We start from the raw sequence: 12914 nt of genomic DNA on the forward strand, positions 1-12914 counted from the left end.
ATCAGATCAACGAGGATTGTGCTGGGCAGCCTACAAATGTTGCCAGATTTCAGGTGCCAACATAGCATGCCCACAACTCACTAATCCGTTGGATAGGTACATGGATGGTAGTTGTATGATTCGCTATGTCCTGGTGCAGGTCGATGGGAATAGGCAGTTTAAGTGGTCCAGCACAGACTAGTTGGGCCAAGGGGCCTACTTCAGTGCTGTACTTTACTATGACTTGATGATTGCAATCCTAACTGTATGTTTTTGGACTGTGGGTGGAAACCAGAGCACACAGAGGAAACACACACTGTCACGAGGAGAATGTACAAACTTCTTACAGGCGGTGGTGGGAATTGGACCCTGATCGGTGATGGCTGTCACACAAAAATGATCATGCTAATTGCCGTGCTACCGTGCCAAAATGGTTGCAAGTATTCCTTGCGGTGATGAAGTAACTTTGCAAAGGGATACAGTTCAGTTTAAGATGATGCAGTAAGGAGTGGGTCGGAAGTATAACAGTATGTGTTCTGCTCTCTCTTTTCTACAGATGACATTTTAGGAAAGCGAAGAGTATGTTCACCGAATAACAACAGTGAGTGTCCAGAAGTCAAAAGGCGAAGGAGTGAATCACCAAAGGGTAGGTTTCCTATCCGGAGTGCACCCTCCATCTTTCTCTCTTTGGTGACATTCCTCTTCCCCTCTCTCTGCCATCCTCCTTCGCTCTTTCTGGTGTGTACGGCTCAGGGGAATGAGAGGTATTGATAGAGTAAATGTAAGCAAGCTTTTTCCACTCAGGGTGGGTGAGACTGGTTATGGGTTAAGGGTGAAAGGTGAAATATTTAAAGGGAGCATAAGGGGGAACTTCTTCATTCAGAAGATAGTTCAAAGTAAGTTTATTATCAAAGTGCATACATTATATGTCACTGTATACAGTTTCTTATGGTCATAGTGAGTAAATCCAGAATAGAATAATAGCCAAACAAAATCAGTGAAAAACTGCACCAACTTGGGCATTCACCCAGTGTGCAAAAGAGAACCATCTGTAAAAATATGGAAAGAAAGAAAAAAATAAAAATAATAATAATAAATAAATAAGCAATAAATATAGAGAACATAAGATGAAGAGTCCCCAAAAGTGAGTCCATTGGTTGTGGGAACATTTCAATGATGGGGCAAGTGAAGTTGAATGAAATTATCCCCTTTGGTTTAAAAGCCTGATGGTTGAGTCATCATAACTGTTCCTGAACCTGGTGGTGTGAGCCCTGAGTCTCCTGTACCTCCTTTCTGATGGCAGCAGCGATAAGAAAGTATGACACAGGTGTTGGGGGAGTCCCTGATGTCAGCAGAAGTAGCAGATGCAGGTTCAATTTCAACGTATAAGAGCAATTTGGAAATTTGAAAAACTACATGGATGGAAGGATATGCAGGGCTATGGTCGGGGTACAGGTCTGACAGTATTAGGCATATTGGTAGTTTGGTACAGACCAGATGGGCTGATGGACCTATTTCTGTGCTGAAATGTTCAGTGACCGTATGACTAAGCGCTGGATCTCAAGCCCATTCCTCGCGCGCAGACTATGCCAACCCCAAGATAAAAACCTGTACAGGACGATACTTTCTGCCAGAAAGTGATGAGGAATTCAACCATTTCATTGTGGGATAGAAGGAAGGCCAGCTGATCTATTGAGTCAATGTCAGGTCACAGTGCAACCTCAATCCTCAGGTAGTTTTCATAGAGCATAGAACGCACTGTATAACAGAGCATTACAGTACAGACAGGCTCTTCAGCCTATGATGTTTTATCAACCTTTCAATTGACTCAAGATCAATTTACCTCATATAGCCCATTTTTCTATCATCCATCTATCTTTCTCAGAGTCTCTTAAATGTCTCCAATTTATCTGCTTCTACCCGCACCCTGGCAGGGCATTCCACGCACCTATCACTCACTGTGTGAAAAGAAAGCTGACATTCAACCCAGTCACCTTGAAATTATGCCCCCTTGTATTAGCTGTTTCTGATCTAGAAAATGTCTTTGTCCACTCTATCTGTGCCTCCTTACTGTATTTATCTATTGAGATACAGCACAGAACAGGCCCTTCTGGGCCTTTGAGCTGCACTGACTAACAACCCCTGTTACAACAGTGCCTACAAAAAGTATTCATTCATCCCCCCCTTGGAAATTTTCATGTTTTATTGTTTTACAACATTGAATCACACTGGATTCATTTGGCTTTTTTGACACACTGGTGCAACAAATTGGTTTTAGAAGTCACATAATTAGTTAAATAGAGATCACCTGTGTGTAGTCAAGGTGTTTCAATCGATTGTAGTAAAAATACTCCTGTATCTGGAAGGTTATTGAAAGACACAAGCAGGAGATGAATACAAGAATATTTCCAAGTCATGATATCCCTGCAGTACAGTTAAATCAATCATCAAGAAATGGAAAGAATATGGCACAGCTGTAAATCTACCCAGAGCAGGCCATCCTCAAAAACGGAGTGACTGTGCAAGAAGTGGACTGGTGAGGGAAGCCGCCAAGAGACCTATGACAAACTCTGGAGAATTTACAAGCTTCAGTGGCTGAGATAAGAGAGACTGTGCATAAAACTGTTGCTCGGGTGCTTCACCAGTCGCAGCTTTATAGGAGAGTGGCAAGGAGAAAGCTACTGTTGAAAAAGACTTTCATGAAATCTCAGCTAGCGTTTGCCAGGAGGCACGTGAGAGATTCTGAGGTCAGCTGGAAGAAGGTTTTATGATCTGATGAAACCAAAATTGAGCTTTTTGACCATCAGATCAATCACTATGTTTGTGGAAGCCAAACACCGTACATCATCAAAAACACACCATCCCTACCGTGAAGCACGGTGGTGGCTGCATCATGCTGTGGGGATGCTTCACTGCAGCCGGCCCTGGAAGGCTCGTGAAGGTAGAGGGTAAAATGAATGCAGCAGAATACAGGGAAGTCCTGGAGGAAAACCTGATGCAGTCTGCAAGAAAACTGCGACTTGGGAGAAGATTTGTTTTCCAGCAAGACAACGATCCCAAGCATAAAAACCACGGAAATGGCTTAAAAACAACAAAGTTAATGTCCTGGAGTGGACAAGTCAGAACCCAGACATCAATCCAACTGAGAATTTGTGGCTGGACTTGAAAAGGGCTATTTACTCATGATCCCCATGCAATCTTAACAGAGCTTGAACAGTTTTGTAATGAAGAATGGGGAAAACTTGCAGTGCCCAAATGTGTAAAGCTGATAGAGACCGATCCATACACTCAAATCTGTAATTGCTGCCAAAGGTGCATTCACTAAATACTGACTTGAAGGGGGTGAATACTTATCCAATCAATTATTTTGTGTTTTATATTTCTAATTAATTTAGATCACTTTGCAGAGATCTGTTTTCACTTTGACACAGAAGAGTCTGTTGATCAGTGTAAAAAAAAAGCCAAATTAAATCTACTCTGATTCAATGTTGTAAAACAATAAAACTTGAAAACTTACGGGAGGGGGATGAATACTTTTTATAGGCACTGTATATATAGCCAGGGTGCCTAAGACTTTTGCACAGTACTGTAGTAATTTTATCTATTGCACTGTACTGCTGCTGCAAAACAAAAGAAATTTCATGACATATGTGAGTGATGATAAACCTGATTCTGATATGGGTCTCTATTGTGGACTGAGGGTGGGAAAGGGGCAGAGAGAGGAAATCATGGTTGGGAAAAGGGGAAGGGAGAGGAGAGGGGGCGGGAAGCACCAGAGAGACATTCTGTAATGATCAGTAAACCAACTGCTTGGAATCAAATGACTTTGCCTGGTGTCTCAGGGTGGGTGTGTCTGCACCCTCCCCACCCCCCCACCCCTGGCACTCCTTCTCTGCCACCTGTCCCACACCCCTCCTGCACCACTCCCAACATCTTTTACTCCCTTCAGATTTACAAGCTCACTCGCTGCTCCATGTTGACAAATACAGTACTGTGTAAAAATTCTTAGATGTCCTAGCTATACATGCTGTATTCACCTAAAGACTTTTGCACAGTACTGTACGTAGACAGGAAAGGTGTGGAGAGCTGTGATCCAGATGTGAGTTTATGGTAAAATAGAGCAAAATAACAGTTTGGTATGGACTAGATGGGCCAAAGGGCCTGTTTCTGAGCAGTAATGCTCTATGACTCTATAACATGCCAACTTAATCAGTTTGTCATTTAATCAAGCTTGGCCTCTCAAGTGGTCATGAAAGATTTCAAGGCGCTAGTCATTTGTAAAAAGAACACACTATCATTCCTTTATCCCTCTATTCAATGTGGCCGCTTGACGTATACAACTAGACTGTTCTGTTTAAGTACTTGGGGATTCGCAGAATATTTGCTCTGCCCTTTTCAAACGAGAGTCTTTATCTGAACACTGCGGTGTATGTTAATGTTTCACTGTGTAATTTCGGGGCTCTGGCGTTCACTTTGTTTGCAAACTGTCATACATTTGGGTGGGTTATTGTCACCTCAGCTGCAGGGTAATCTTTTTTTCCCTTAATCATAAATGTTAGAAGGTTATCATGAAACCTTTGTGTTACAGGAGTAATGTTAGGAATGTTGGTTGCATTTAATATCCCCCCCTCACCCCTTGTAACGTGTAATATTTAGAAAATGGCACCTTTGAGTGGAAAAGGATGTGGTGGTTTCTTTCATTGCTGAGGGAGTGGAGGCGGGACAGATGCCTGAGCAGCAGAGCATTGGGAGGAGTGAGGCAGTGTTGGCCTGTAATGATGGGCACAGAGACTAAAGTTACAGTGTTGGAGAGGAATTTGCTTGGTCTTTGAGCTAGCCTGAAAGATCTTCTGTGCCTGGCTGTGGAAATGGGCTTAGAGACTTGTTCTTACATAGGGGGTTTTCCCCTTGTCGTTATTGTTAGTATCTTTTTGAAGTCAGTCTGTAGCCATGTGCTTCGCTTGAGCTGGGTCCCTGAAGCATTGCAGAGAGTTGTGGGTGCATCCCAGTCCATGGGGTTGTTACAAAGGCATATGGTGTGTCATCCTTCGTTAGTCAGGGGACTGAGTTCAAGAGCCATGAGGTAATGTTGCAGTTTGATAACCCTAGTTAGACCACTATTGGAGTATTGTGTTCAGTTCTGGTCGACTCATTTAGAAAGGGTATGGAAGCTTTAGAGGGAGTACAGAACAGATTTACCGGGATGCTGCCTGGACTAGAGAGCACGTCTTATGAAGATATGTTGAGTGAGCCAGCGATTTTCTCTTTGGAGTGAAGGAGAATGAGAGGTGTGTTGATACGAGATGACACACCCTAAGAGCCTTAGAGTGGATTGTCAGAGACTTTTTCAGAGACGGAAATGGCTGATACAAAAAGGGAATAATTTTAAGGTAGTTGTGGAGGGGTGTTAGGGGTAAGTTCTTGACACAGATGATGGAACGTCCTGCTGGGGTGGTGGTAGAAGCAGGTACATTAGGGGCACTTAGCCAACTCTTAGGTAGGCACATGGGAGGGAAGGGTTAGGATTAGGTTGATCTTAGAGTTGGCACAACATGCTGGGGCAAAGGGCTGTACTGAGCTGTCACACTCTATGTTCATGCCAACCAGCCTGGCCTGCAGTGACTCTATCTACCCTTGCCACTGCCTTGCGAGAGCAGCTGTGATCACCCGTGTTATACAACACAGCACGTAATGAATGAATGAACGAGTAAGGTAGCCTCTGCTGCTTCTCTGGGCAGAGAATTCCACAGATTCACCTTTCTGGGAAAAGTTGTTTCTACTCATCTCTGTCTGAAATCTGCACACAATGCTCCATGTTTGGCCTTATCACCATCTTATATAATTTCAACATAACATCCCAATACCTTTCCTTAGTACTCTGATTTATGAAGGCCAATGTGCCAGTAGCTCATTATCCAACGCTATCGACCAGTGCTCCTGTTACCTCCCGCATTCCAAAGAGCTCTATTCACCTGGAGGATGCTTTCAGCATTAAACTCTTAGAATAGAATCACTCCCCTTTATCAATTAACAGGTAGTCAAAGTTAAAGCTAATTTATTAACAAGGTCACCATGAGATTAATTTTCCTGCAGGCATTCACAGTGATGCTGCAGGTCATAGGATGAGTTTAGAGTTGTGGTGAATGAAGTTCTTCACGCTGGTTCTGGAGCCTGATGGTAGAACTGGTGATGTGAGATCAACGGCTCTGCAACCCCAGCCCAACGATAGTAATGAGGAGGGGGCGTGACCTGATGGATGCTGCTTTCCCATGGCACTGCTCCATTTAAATGTGCTTAATGGTGGGGAGGGCTTTCTATGTGATGGACTGGACTATAGCCAGCACTTTCTCTGGCCTTCTCCATTCTTGGGTATTGGTGTTTCCAGAGGGGAAGAAGCTGTTCTTAAAGCGGTGATTATGTTTTCTCATGCTCCTGTACCTCTTCCCAATGGTAGTAATGCGAAGAGAGCATGTCCTAGATGATGAGGGACGCCATTAATAATGGATGCCTCCTGATTTGACTAAACTTTGTTCTCAGTCCCCATGATTGCTGCAGTATCACATGAACCAGCTGCCCCTCTACACGTCTCACTAAAGCTCACAGCATAATCAAAAACCCCAACCATCCTGGACATTCTGTCTTCTCCCCTCTCCCATTGGCCAGGAGATACAAAAACCTGAAAGCGCAAACGCCAGGCTCAAGGACAGCTTCTATCCCGCTGTTTTCAGACCTGAATGGAATTCCTGTACAAAAAGGTGGACTCCTGGCCTCCCAGTCTCCCCCGTTATGATCTTCCGCTTTATCACTTACCGGCAGTGCATTTTCTCTGCCGCTGTTACACTCTATTCTGCATTGTTATTGTTTTACCTTGTTCCAGCTCAATGCACTGTGTAATGATCCAATCTCTCTGAACAGTATGCAAGGGAAGATTTTCACTGTGTCTAGGTATATGTGACAATAATAAACCATATCAATACGAATGTCCAACTTGGTAACGTAACAGTTAGCTCAATGCCAACAATTGGGGTTCAATTCCTGCCGGTCTCTGTAAGGAGTTTGTACATTCTGCCCATGACTGTGTGAGTTTCCTCTGGGTGCTCTGGTTTCCTCCCATGTTCTAAAGATGTATGGATTAGGGCCAGTAAGCTGTGTTGGTGCTGGAAACATGGTGACACTTGTGGGCTGCCCCCAGCATCTTTTGAGATCCGTTGGTCGTTGACACAAGCAACCCATTTCACTGTATGTTTCGATATAAAGCTAATCTTTATCCAGAAGTATCAGCCGTAATAGTTCTCAGCAATTGTGTGTTATACAGTATGCAAAGGTCTGCACTTTTCCTTTAGTAAATTGCTTCTCTCCTAACCGGCCCTCTGTTTGAATCCTCTGCTGAACCCCACCGCACCCAGCTCCATCATTTCCTCTGAAAATTTTATGTTTCAGTGAGTTAACCCCTCTCAGTCTTTTCAAATAGAGATCAGCCCAACTCAGTATCTGCTTAAAGCCCAACTACTTACCCCAGGCACTAAATCCAGTGACAGGATCCAGATGTGGTATCGGCTGTATTCCATATGTATCTACTGCTGTATCTGCATTAGCTCTTGCCATTTGCCTCCATCCCCCTGGTGGTGCATCTCCCTCATTGCTGGCACACCGTGCTGTTGGTTTAGCTGAACACCCAGACCCTGAGATGGAACCAGGACCCCAACCCCATCTGAACTTTGGATAGCACATAGTGGAGCAGGTGAAAAGGTTTTGAATCCCTTCACTCTCTGTATGACCGTAAGACATAGGAGCAGAATTGGGCCATTCAGCCCATCGAGTCTGCTCTGCCATTTGATCATGGCTGATTTATTATCCCTCTCAAGCCCATTCTCCTTCCTTCTCCCCGTAACCTTTGGCGCTCTTACTAATCAAGAATCTATCAACCTCTGTTTTAAATATCCCCAATGACCTGGCCTCCAGAGCAATGAATTCCACAGATTTAGCACCCTCTGGCTAAAGAAATTCCTCCTCATCTCTGTTCTAAATTGAAGTCCTTCTATTCTGAGGCTGTTCTCCCCTTGACCACATGGTTTCCTCCGGATGCTCTAGTTTCCTGTCACATTTCCACAATGTATGGGTTAGGGTTAATGAATTGTGCACGTGCTTATGCTTGTGCTGAAAGCAAGACAACACTCCCTACTGCCCCCAACACATCCTCGGACTGTTTTGGGCATTGACACAAACAATGCATTTCACTGTATGTTTTGTTGTACAGGTGATAAATAAAATGAATCTTTAATCTACTAATCACTCCAGCTTTAGTGCTGGTTCTCAGAGATCGGTGGTTCAGCTCGTAGAGCCACTGCCTCATGTCAGCCGAGACCTGGATTCAATCCCGAGCTTCGAGGCTGTCTGTGTGGGTTTTCCATTCTCCCCGCGACCGTGTGGGCTTTCTCCAGGAGCTATGGGTTAAAATCAGCACACAACCCAACATCGGTCCCATTTTCCTGTTTTTAAATGTAAATGTTTACAATGGCTGCTTTCTGGCACCACATTTTGCTAAGTGGGTTTATCTTTCTACTTGTTAAATTTACACTTGCAAAATTATTTATTTACAAAATAAAAATGATAAAAGTAAAGATGTGCTGTTTGGAGGGTGGGTTGTCTCCAGAGTGTGTGCGAGGGGTGTTAGTATCTGACAGGAATTGGTAGGAAAGTGAGAAGAATAAAATGGAGGAGCATTGGATTGGTGTAAAGGGGTACATAGTGGTTAACATGGACTCAGTGGGCCGAAGGTCCTATTTCCTATTATAGGATGGACTCTCAACCTCATAATCTACCTTATGCATAAACATTGATTTCTCTAACTTTTGGTAACTTGTTCCCTACCCCTTTTTTTCTTTCTCCATTCTGGTTCCCCTCATACCTCCTCTCTTCTCCTCACCTGCCCATCAACTCCCTCTGGTGCCTCTTTTCCTGACCTTTCTTCCATAGTCCACTCTCCTATCAGATTCCTTCTTCCTGAGCCCTTTACCTCTTCCAACTGAACCCATGGAATGTCAAAAACTGAGGAGGGATCTCACTGAAACCTATCGAATATTGAAAGACCTTGAGGGTGTGGATGTCGAGAGGATGTTTCCTGTGGTGGGGGAGTCTAGGGCCAGTGGGCACAGTGTCAGAATGAAGTCCCTTTAGAACAGAGATGCGGAGGAATTTCTTTTGCCAGAGGGTGGTGAATCTGTGGAATCCCTTGTCACAGATGGCTATGGAAGCTAAGTCATTGGGTATATTTAAAGCCAGGAGAATGAGGTTGAGAGGGATAACAAATCACCCATGATGGAAGGCAGAACAGGCTCAATGGGCTGAATGGCCTAATCTGCTCCTATGTCTTATGGTTCTATCACCTTTTCACTTCTCACTTCATTCCACCACCCCCGCCCTCACCTCACTTGGCTTCACCTGTCATCTACACAAGAGATTCTACAGATGCTGGAAATCCACACACACAAAATGCTGGAGGAACTCAGCAAGTCAGGAACCTGCTGAGATCCTCCAGCAACTAGTGCATATTCACTAGTTTGTACTCCTTCCCCTCTCCCCCCGCCACTTCTTCCTCTTCCTTTCCAGTCCTGATGAAGGGTCTCGGCCCAAAATGTCATCTGTTTATTTCCCTCCATAGATGCTGCCTGACCTGCTGAGTTCCTGCAGCATTTTGTGTGTGTGTTTCCCTGGATTTCCAGCGTCTGCAGAATCTCTTGTGTTTTGATGTGCTCGTTATGATTTTGCATATTTACCTGCACTGCACTTTCTCTGTAGCTGTTGCCCTTTATTTTGCATTTGGTTGTTGTTTTGCTTTGTTCTACCTCAGTGCACTGTGTAATGATCTGATCTGTATGAGCAGTGTGCAAGGCAAGCTTTTCACTGTATCTCAGTACATGTGACAATAATAAACCAATTCCAGTTCTGTGCTGTATGATACTGTGATAGAACCAAACTCCTTTTAAGGAGTTAAAAAGAACAAGATGCTGCAGAAACTCAGCAGTTTAGGAGCAGCTAGAATCACAATCAGGTTTAATATCACCGACATATGTTGTGAAATTTGTTGATTTGAGGCAGCCTATATTGCAATACATTATAATTTAAAAAACTCTAAATTACAATAAGTACATCCTTTGCAAAAGTCTTAGGCACATACGTATATAAAGCTGGAGTGTGGAGTGAAGAGTGAGGTTGTAAATCTGGCGAGAGCAAGGAATGTTGGGAATGTCGAGTGTGGATATCCGTGGGAGGGGTGAGGGACAGGTGGCAGAGAATGAGTGCCAGGGGTTGTGGGTGCAGACAGATCCAGCCCTGAGACACCAGGCAATGTCATTTCACTCCAAACAATTGGTTTATTGATCATTACAGAACGTCTCTCTGTTGCTTCCCTCTCCCTTTCCCTTTTCCCAACCATGATATCCCTCTCTCTCCCTGCCTCCTTCCCACTCTCAGTCCACAGTAGAGACCCATATCAGAATCAGGTTTATCATCACTCACATATGCTATGAATTTTTTTGCGGCAGTAGTACAGTGAAATACATAAAATTACTACACCACTGTGCAAAAGTCTTATGCGCGTGTGTGCGTGCGCGTGCGCACGCACACACACACAGGGTGCTTCAGACTCTTGCTTAGAACTGCATAAAAAATGAAAATTAAATACGTAGTGCAAAAAAAGGAGGGGAAAAATATTGAAGCAGTGTTCATGAGTTCATTGTCCATTGAGGAATCTGATGGCGGAGGGGATGAGGCTGGTCCTGCAGTTCTGTCTTCCTGCCTTCAGCATTTATGGAGGGTTGACATTTCACTTCTGTCAACTGTCCGTTTCCATCCACAGATCCCGTCTGACCTGCTGAGTTCTTCCTGCGTCTGCATCTCTCGTGTCTCCTTTTAACCACCAGTGTTAGTAGTGGTTTCTGGGGAGGCGTGGGGATGCCTTGTGAACAAGTGGTGCTTTCGTTTGGAAAGGTTGGGGATGTCTACCTGAAAAATCACCCCCATTACTCACGGTCGCAAGGATGAATTGAGGTGAACGAAACTGCTGAAAGACTGTTAGATTTTTCCAGCTCTGCTGGGAAAGGCGCTGTCAATCAGCTGTTCCCCCGGGAGGCCATCTGCAGCTCACCCGCCCCCTCACCTTCCTCACTCAATACTTGTTGAGCCGACAGCTTGCATCGGCACTCATCAAACAGCAGGCGCGGTGGGGACTTCCTCCCAGTGAAGCATTGATTTTCGTCTGACTCTTCTGCCTAACCTTTCAGAGCAGATGTCTTCAGGGCTTGGACAAAAACACGAGTGTGTTGAAGATCTCTCTGCCTAAAAGCAGAAGGATACACATTTGTACACTTGCATTTACACTAACACTCATACCCATACCCTCGCTCCCTTTCTCTTACTCTTTCCTGTCTCCTCTCTCTTTCTCTCTCACTCTTCACCCCTCCCTCTACACCCACTACCTTTCTCACTTTCTCTCTCTTGCTCTTTTCACTCTCCCCTCTCTCTCTCTCTCTCTGCAAACCACCTCTCTCTCCACTCTCTCCAGTTCCCTCTCCTCTCTCTCACACTCTCCCTCTCTCTCACACTCTCCCTCTCTCTCACACTCTCCCTCTCTCTCACACTCTCCCTCTCTCTCACACTCTCCCTCTCTCTCACACTCTCTCTCTCACACTCTCCCTCTCTCTCTCACTCTCCCTCTCTCTCTCACTCTCCCTCTCTCTCTCACTCTCCCTCTCTCTCTCACTCTCCCTCTCTCTCTCACTCTCCCTCTCTCACACTCTCCCTCTCCCACACTCTCCCTCTCTCTCACACTTTCCCTCTCTACACCCTCTCTGTTTCTCACTTCCTCTCTTCACAGCCCTCTCTCTCCTCTATCTCTCACACACTCTCCCCCTCTCTTTCTCTCCCTCTCTCTCTCACTAACTCTCCCCCCACTCTCATTCTTTTACCTCTCCCCTTTCTCTCTCTCCCTCTCTCTCACCCCTTTTTACACCCCACTCCTCTCTCTCTTCCTCACTGTCTTTCTTTCCCGCCCTCTTGCTCCCTTCCCCCTCTGTGTGTCTCTCTCTCTCTGTCTTGCAATCACGTAGTTTCATTCTCGAATCACACTATCACTTTCACACTTGCTCTTGGTCTCTTCCTCCATCTCACTCTCGTGCTGTCACACTCATACCTCTCTCTCATCTCTAACTAAAAGCAAGGCATTGGTCTGACTGCATTTTGGAGTATTGTGAGCAGTTTAGGTCTCCTTTTCGATGAAAAAAATGTGTTGCCATTAGAGAGGGTCCAAAAGAGGTTCACGAGAATGATTTCAGGAATGAAAAAGGTTAATGTATGAGAAGTGTTTCATGGTTCCGGGTTTGTACTCACTGGAGTGGAGAAGACTAGGGTGGGGTGGGAAGAAATCTCATTGAAGCATGCGATATCCAGGAAGCCCACTACATTCAGCTCCTGGACTTCGTAAATGCTCAACGCTGCTTCGATAGGCCATGTAGTAAATTGGTAAACCATTGTCAAACATACTAAGTCACAGTAAAAATCTTGTCTTGCCCCACACTGTCTATGCAGATTATTTCATCACTATGGTACATCAGGGAAAATAATAACTCTGGAGTTATTATCACATAGGAGCAGAATTGGACCATTTGGTCCATCGACTCTGCTCCACTGTTCCATGATGGCTGATTTATTATCCTTCTCAACCCCATTCTTCTGGCTTCTCCACGTAATCTTTGACACCTTACTAGTTGCAAGAATCTACCAAACTGTACTTTAAATATACTCAATGACTTGACCTCCACAGCCATCTGTAGCAATGAATTCTACAGTTTCACCATTGTCTGGCTAAAGAAATTCCTCCTGTTGTCTGTTCTGAAGGGATGTCCTTGTATTCTGAGGTTGAGCCCTCTGATCCACGA

General features: G+C 44.7%; 1 protein-coding gene across 14 annotated transcripts in view; it reads left to right on the top strand.

Annotated features, from left to right (window-relative positions):
- Positions 1–12914, top strand: part of samd11 (sterile alpha motif domain containing 11) — a 347655-nt gene that overhangs the window by 220576 nt on the left and 114165 nt on the right. For all 14 annotated transcript variants that reach the window (XM_059952307.1, XM_059952313.1, XM_059952312.1 and 11 more), the window contains one exon: positions 536–625. In XM_059952307.1, coding sequence (XP_059808290.1) covers positions 536–625 — 90 coding nt within the window. The remainder of the gene's footprint in view (positions 1–535; positions 626–12914) is intronic.

This window comes from Hypanus sabinus, chromosome 27 (genome assembly GCF_030144855.1).
Source record: "Hypanus sabinus isolate sHypSab1 chromosome 27, sHypSab1.hap1, whole genome shotgun sequence".
Lineage (NCBI taxonomy): Eukaryota > Metazoa > Chordata > Chondrichthyes > Myliobatiformes > Dasyatidae > Hypanus > Hypanus sabinus.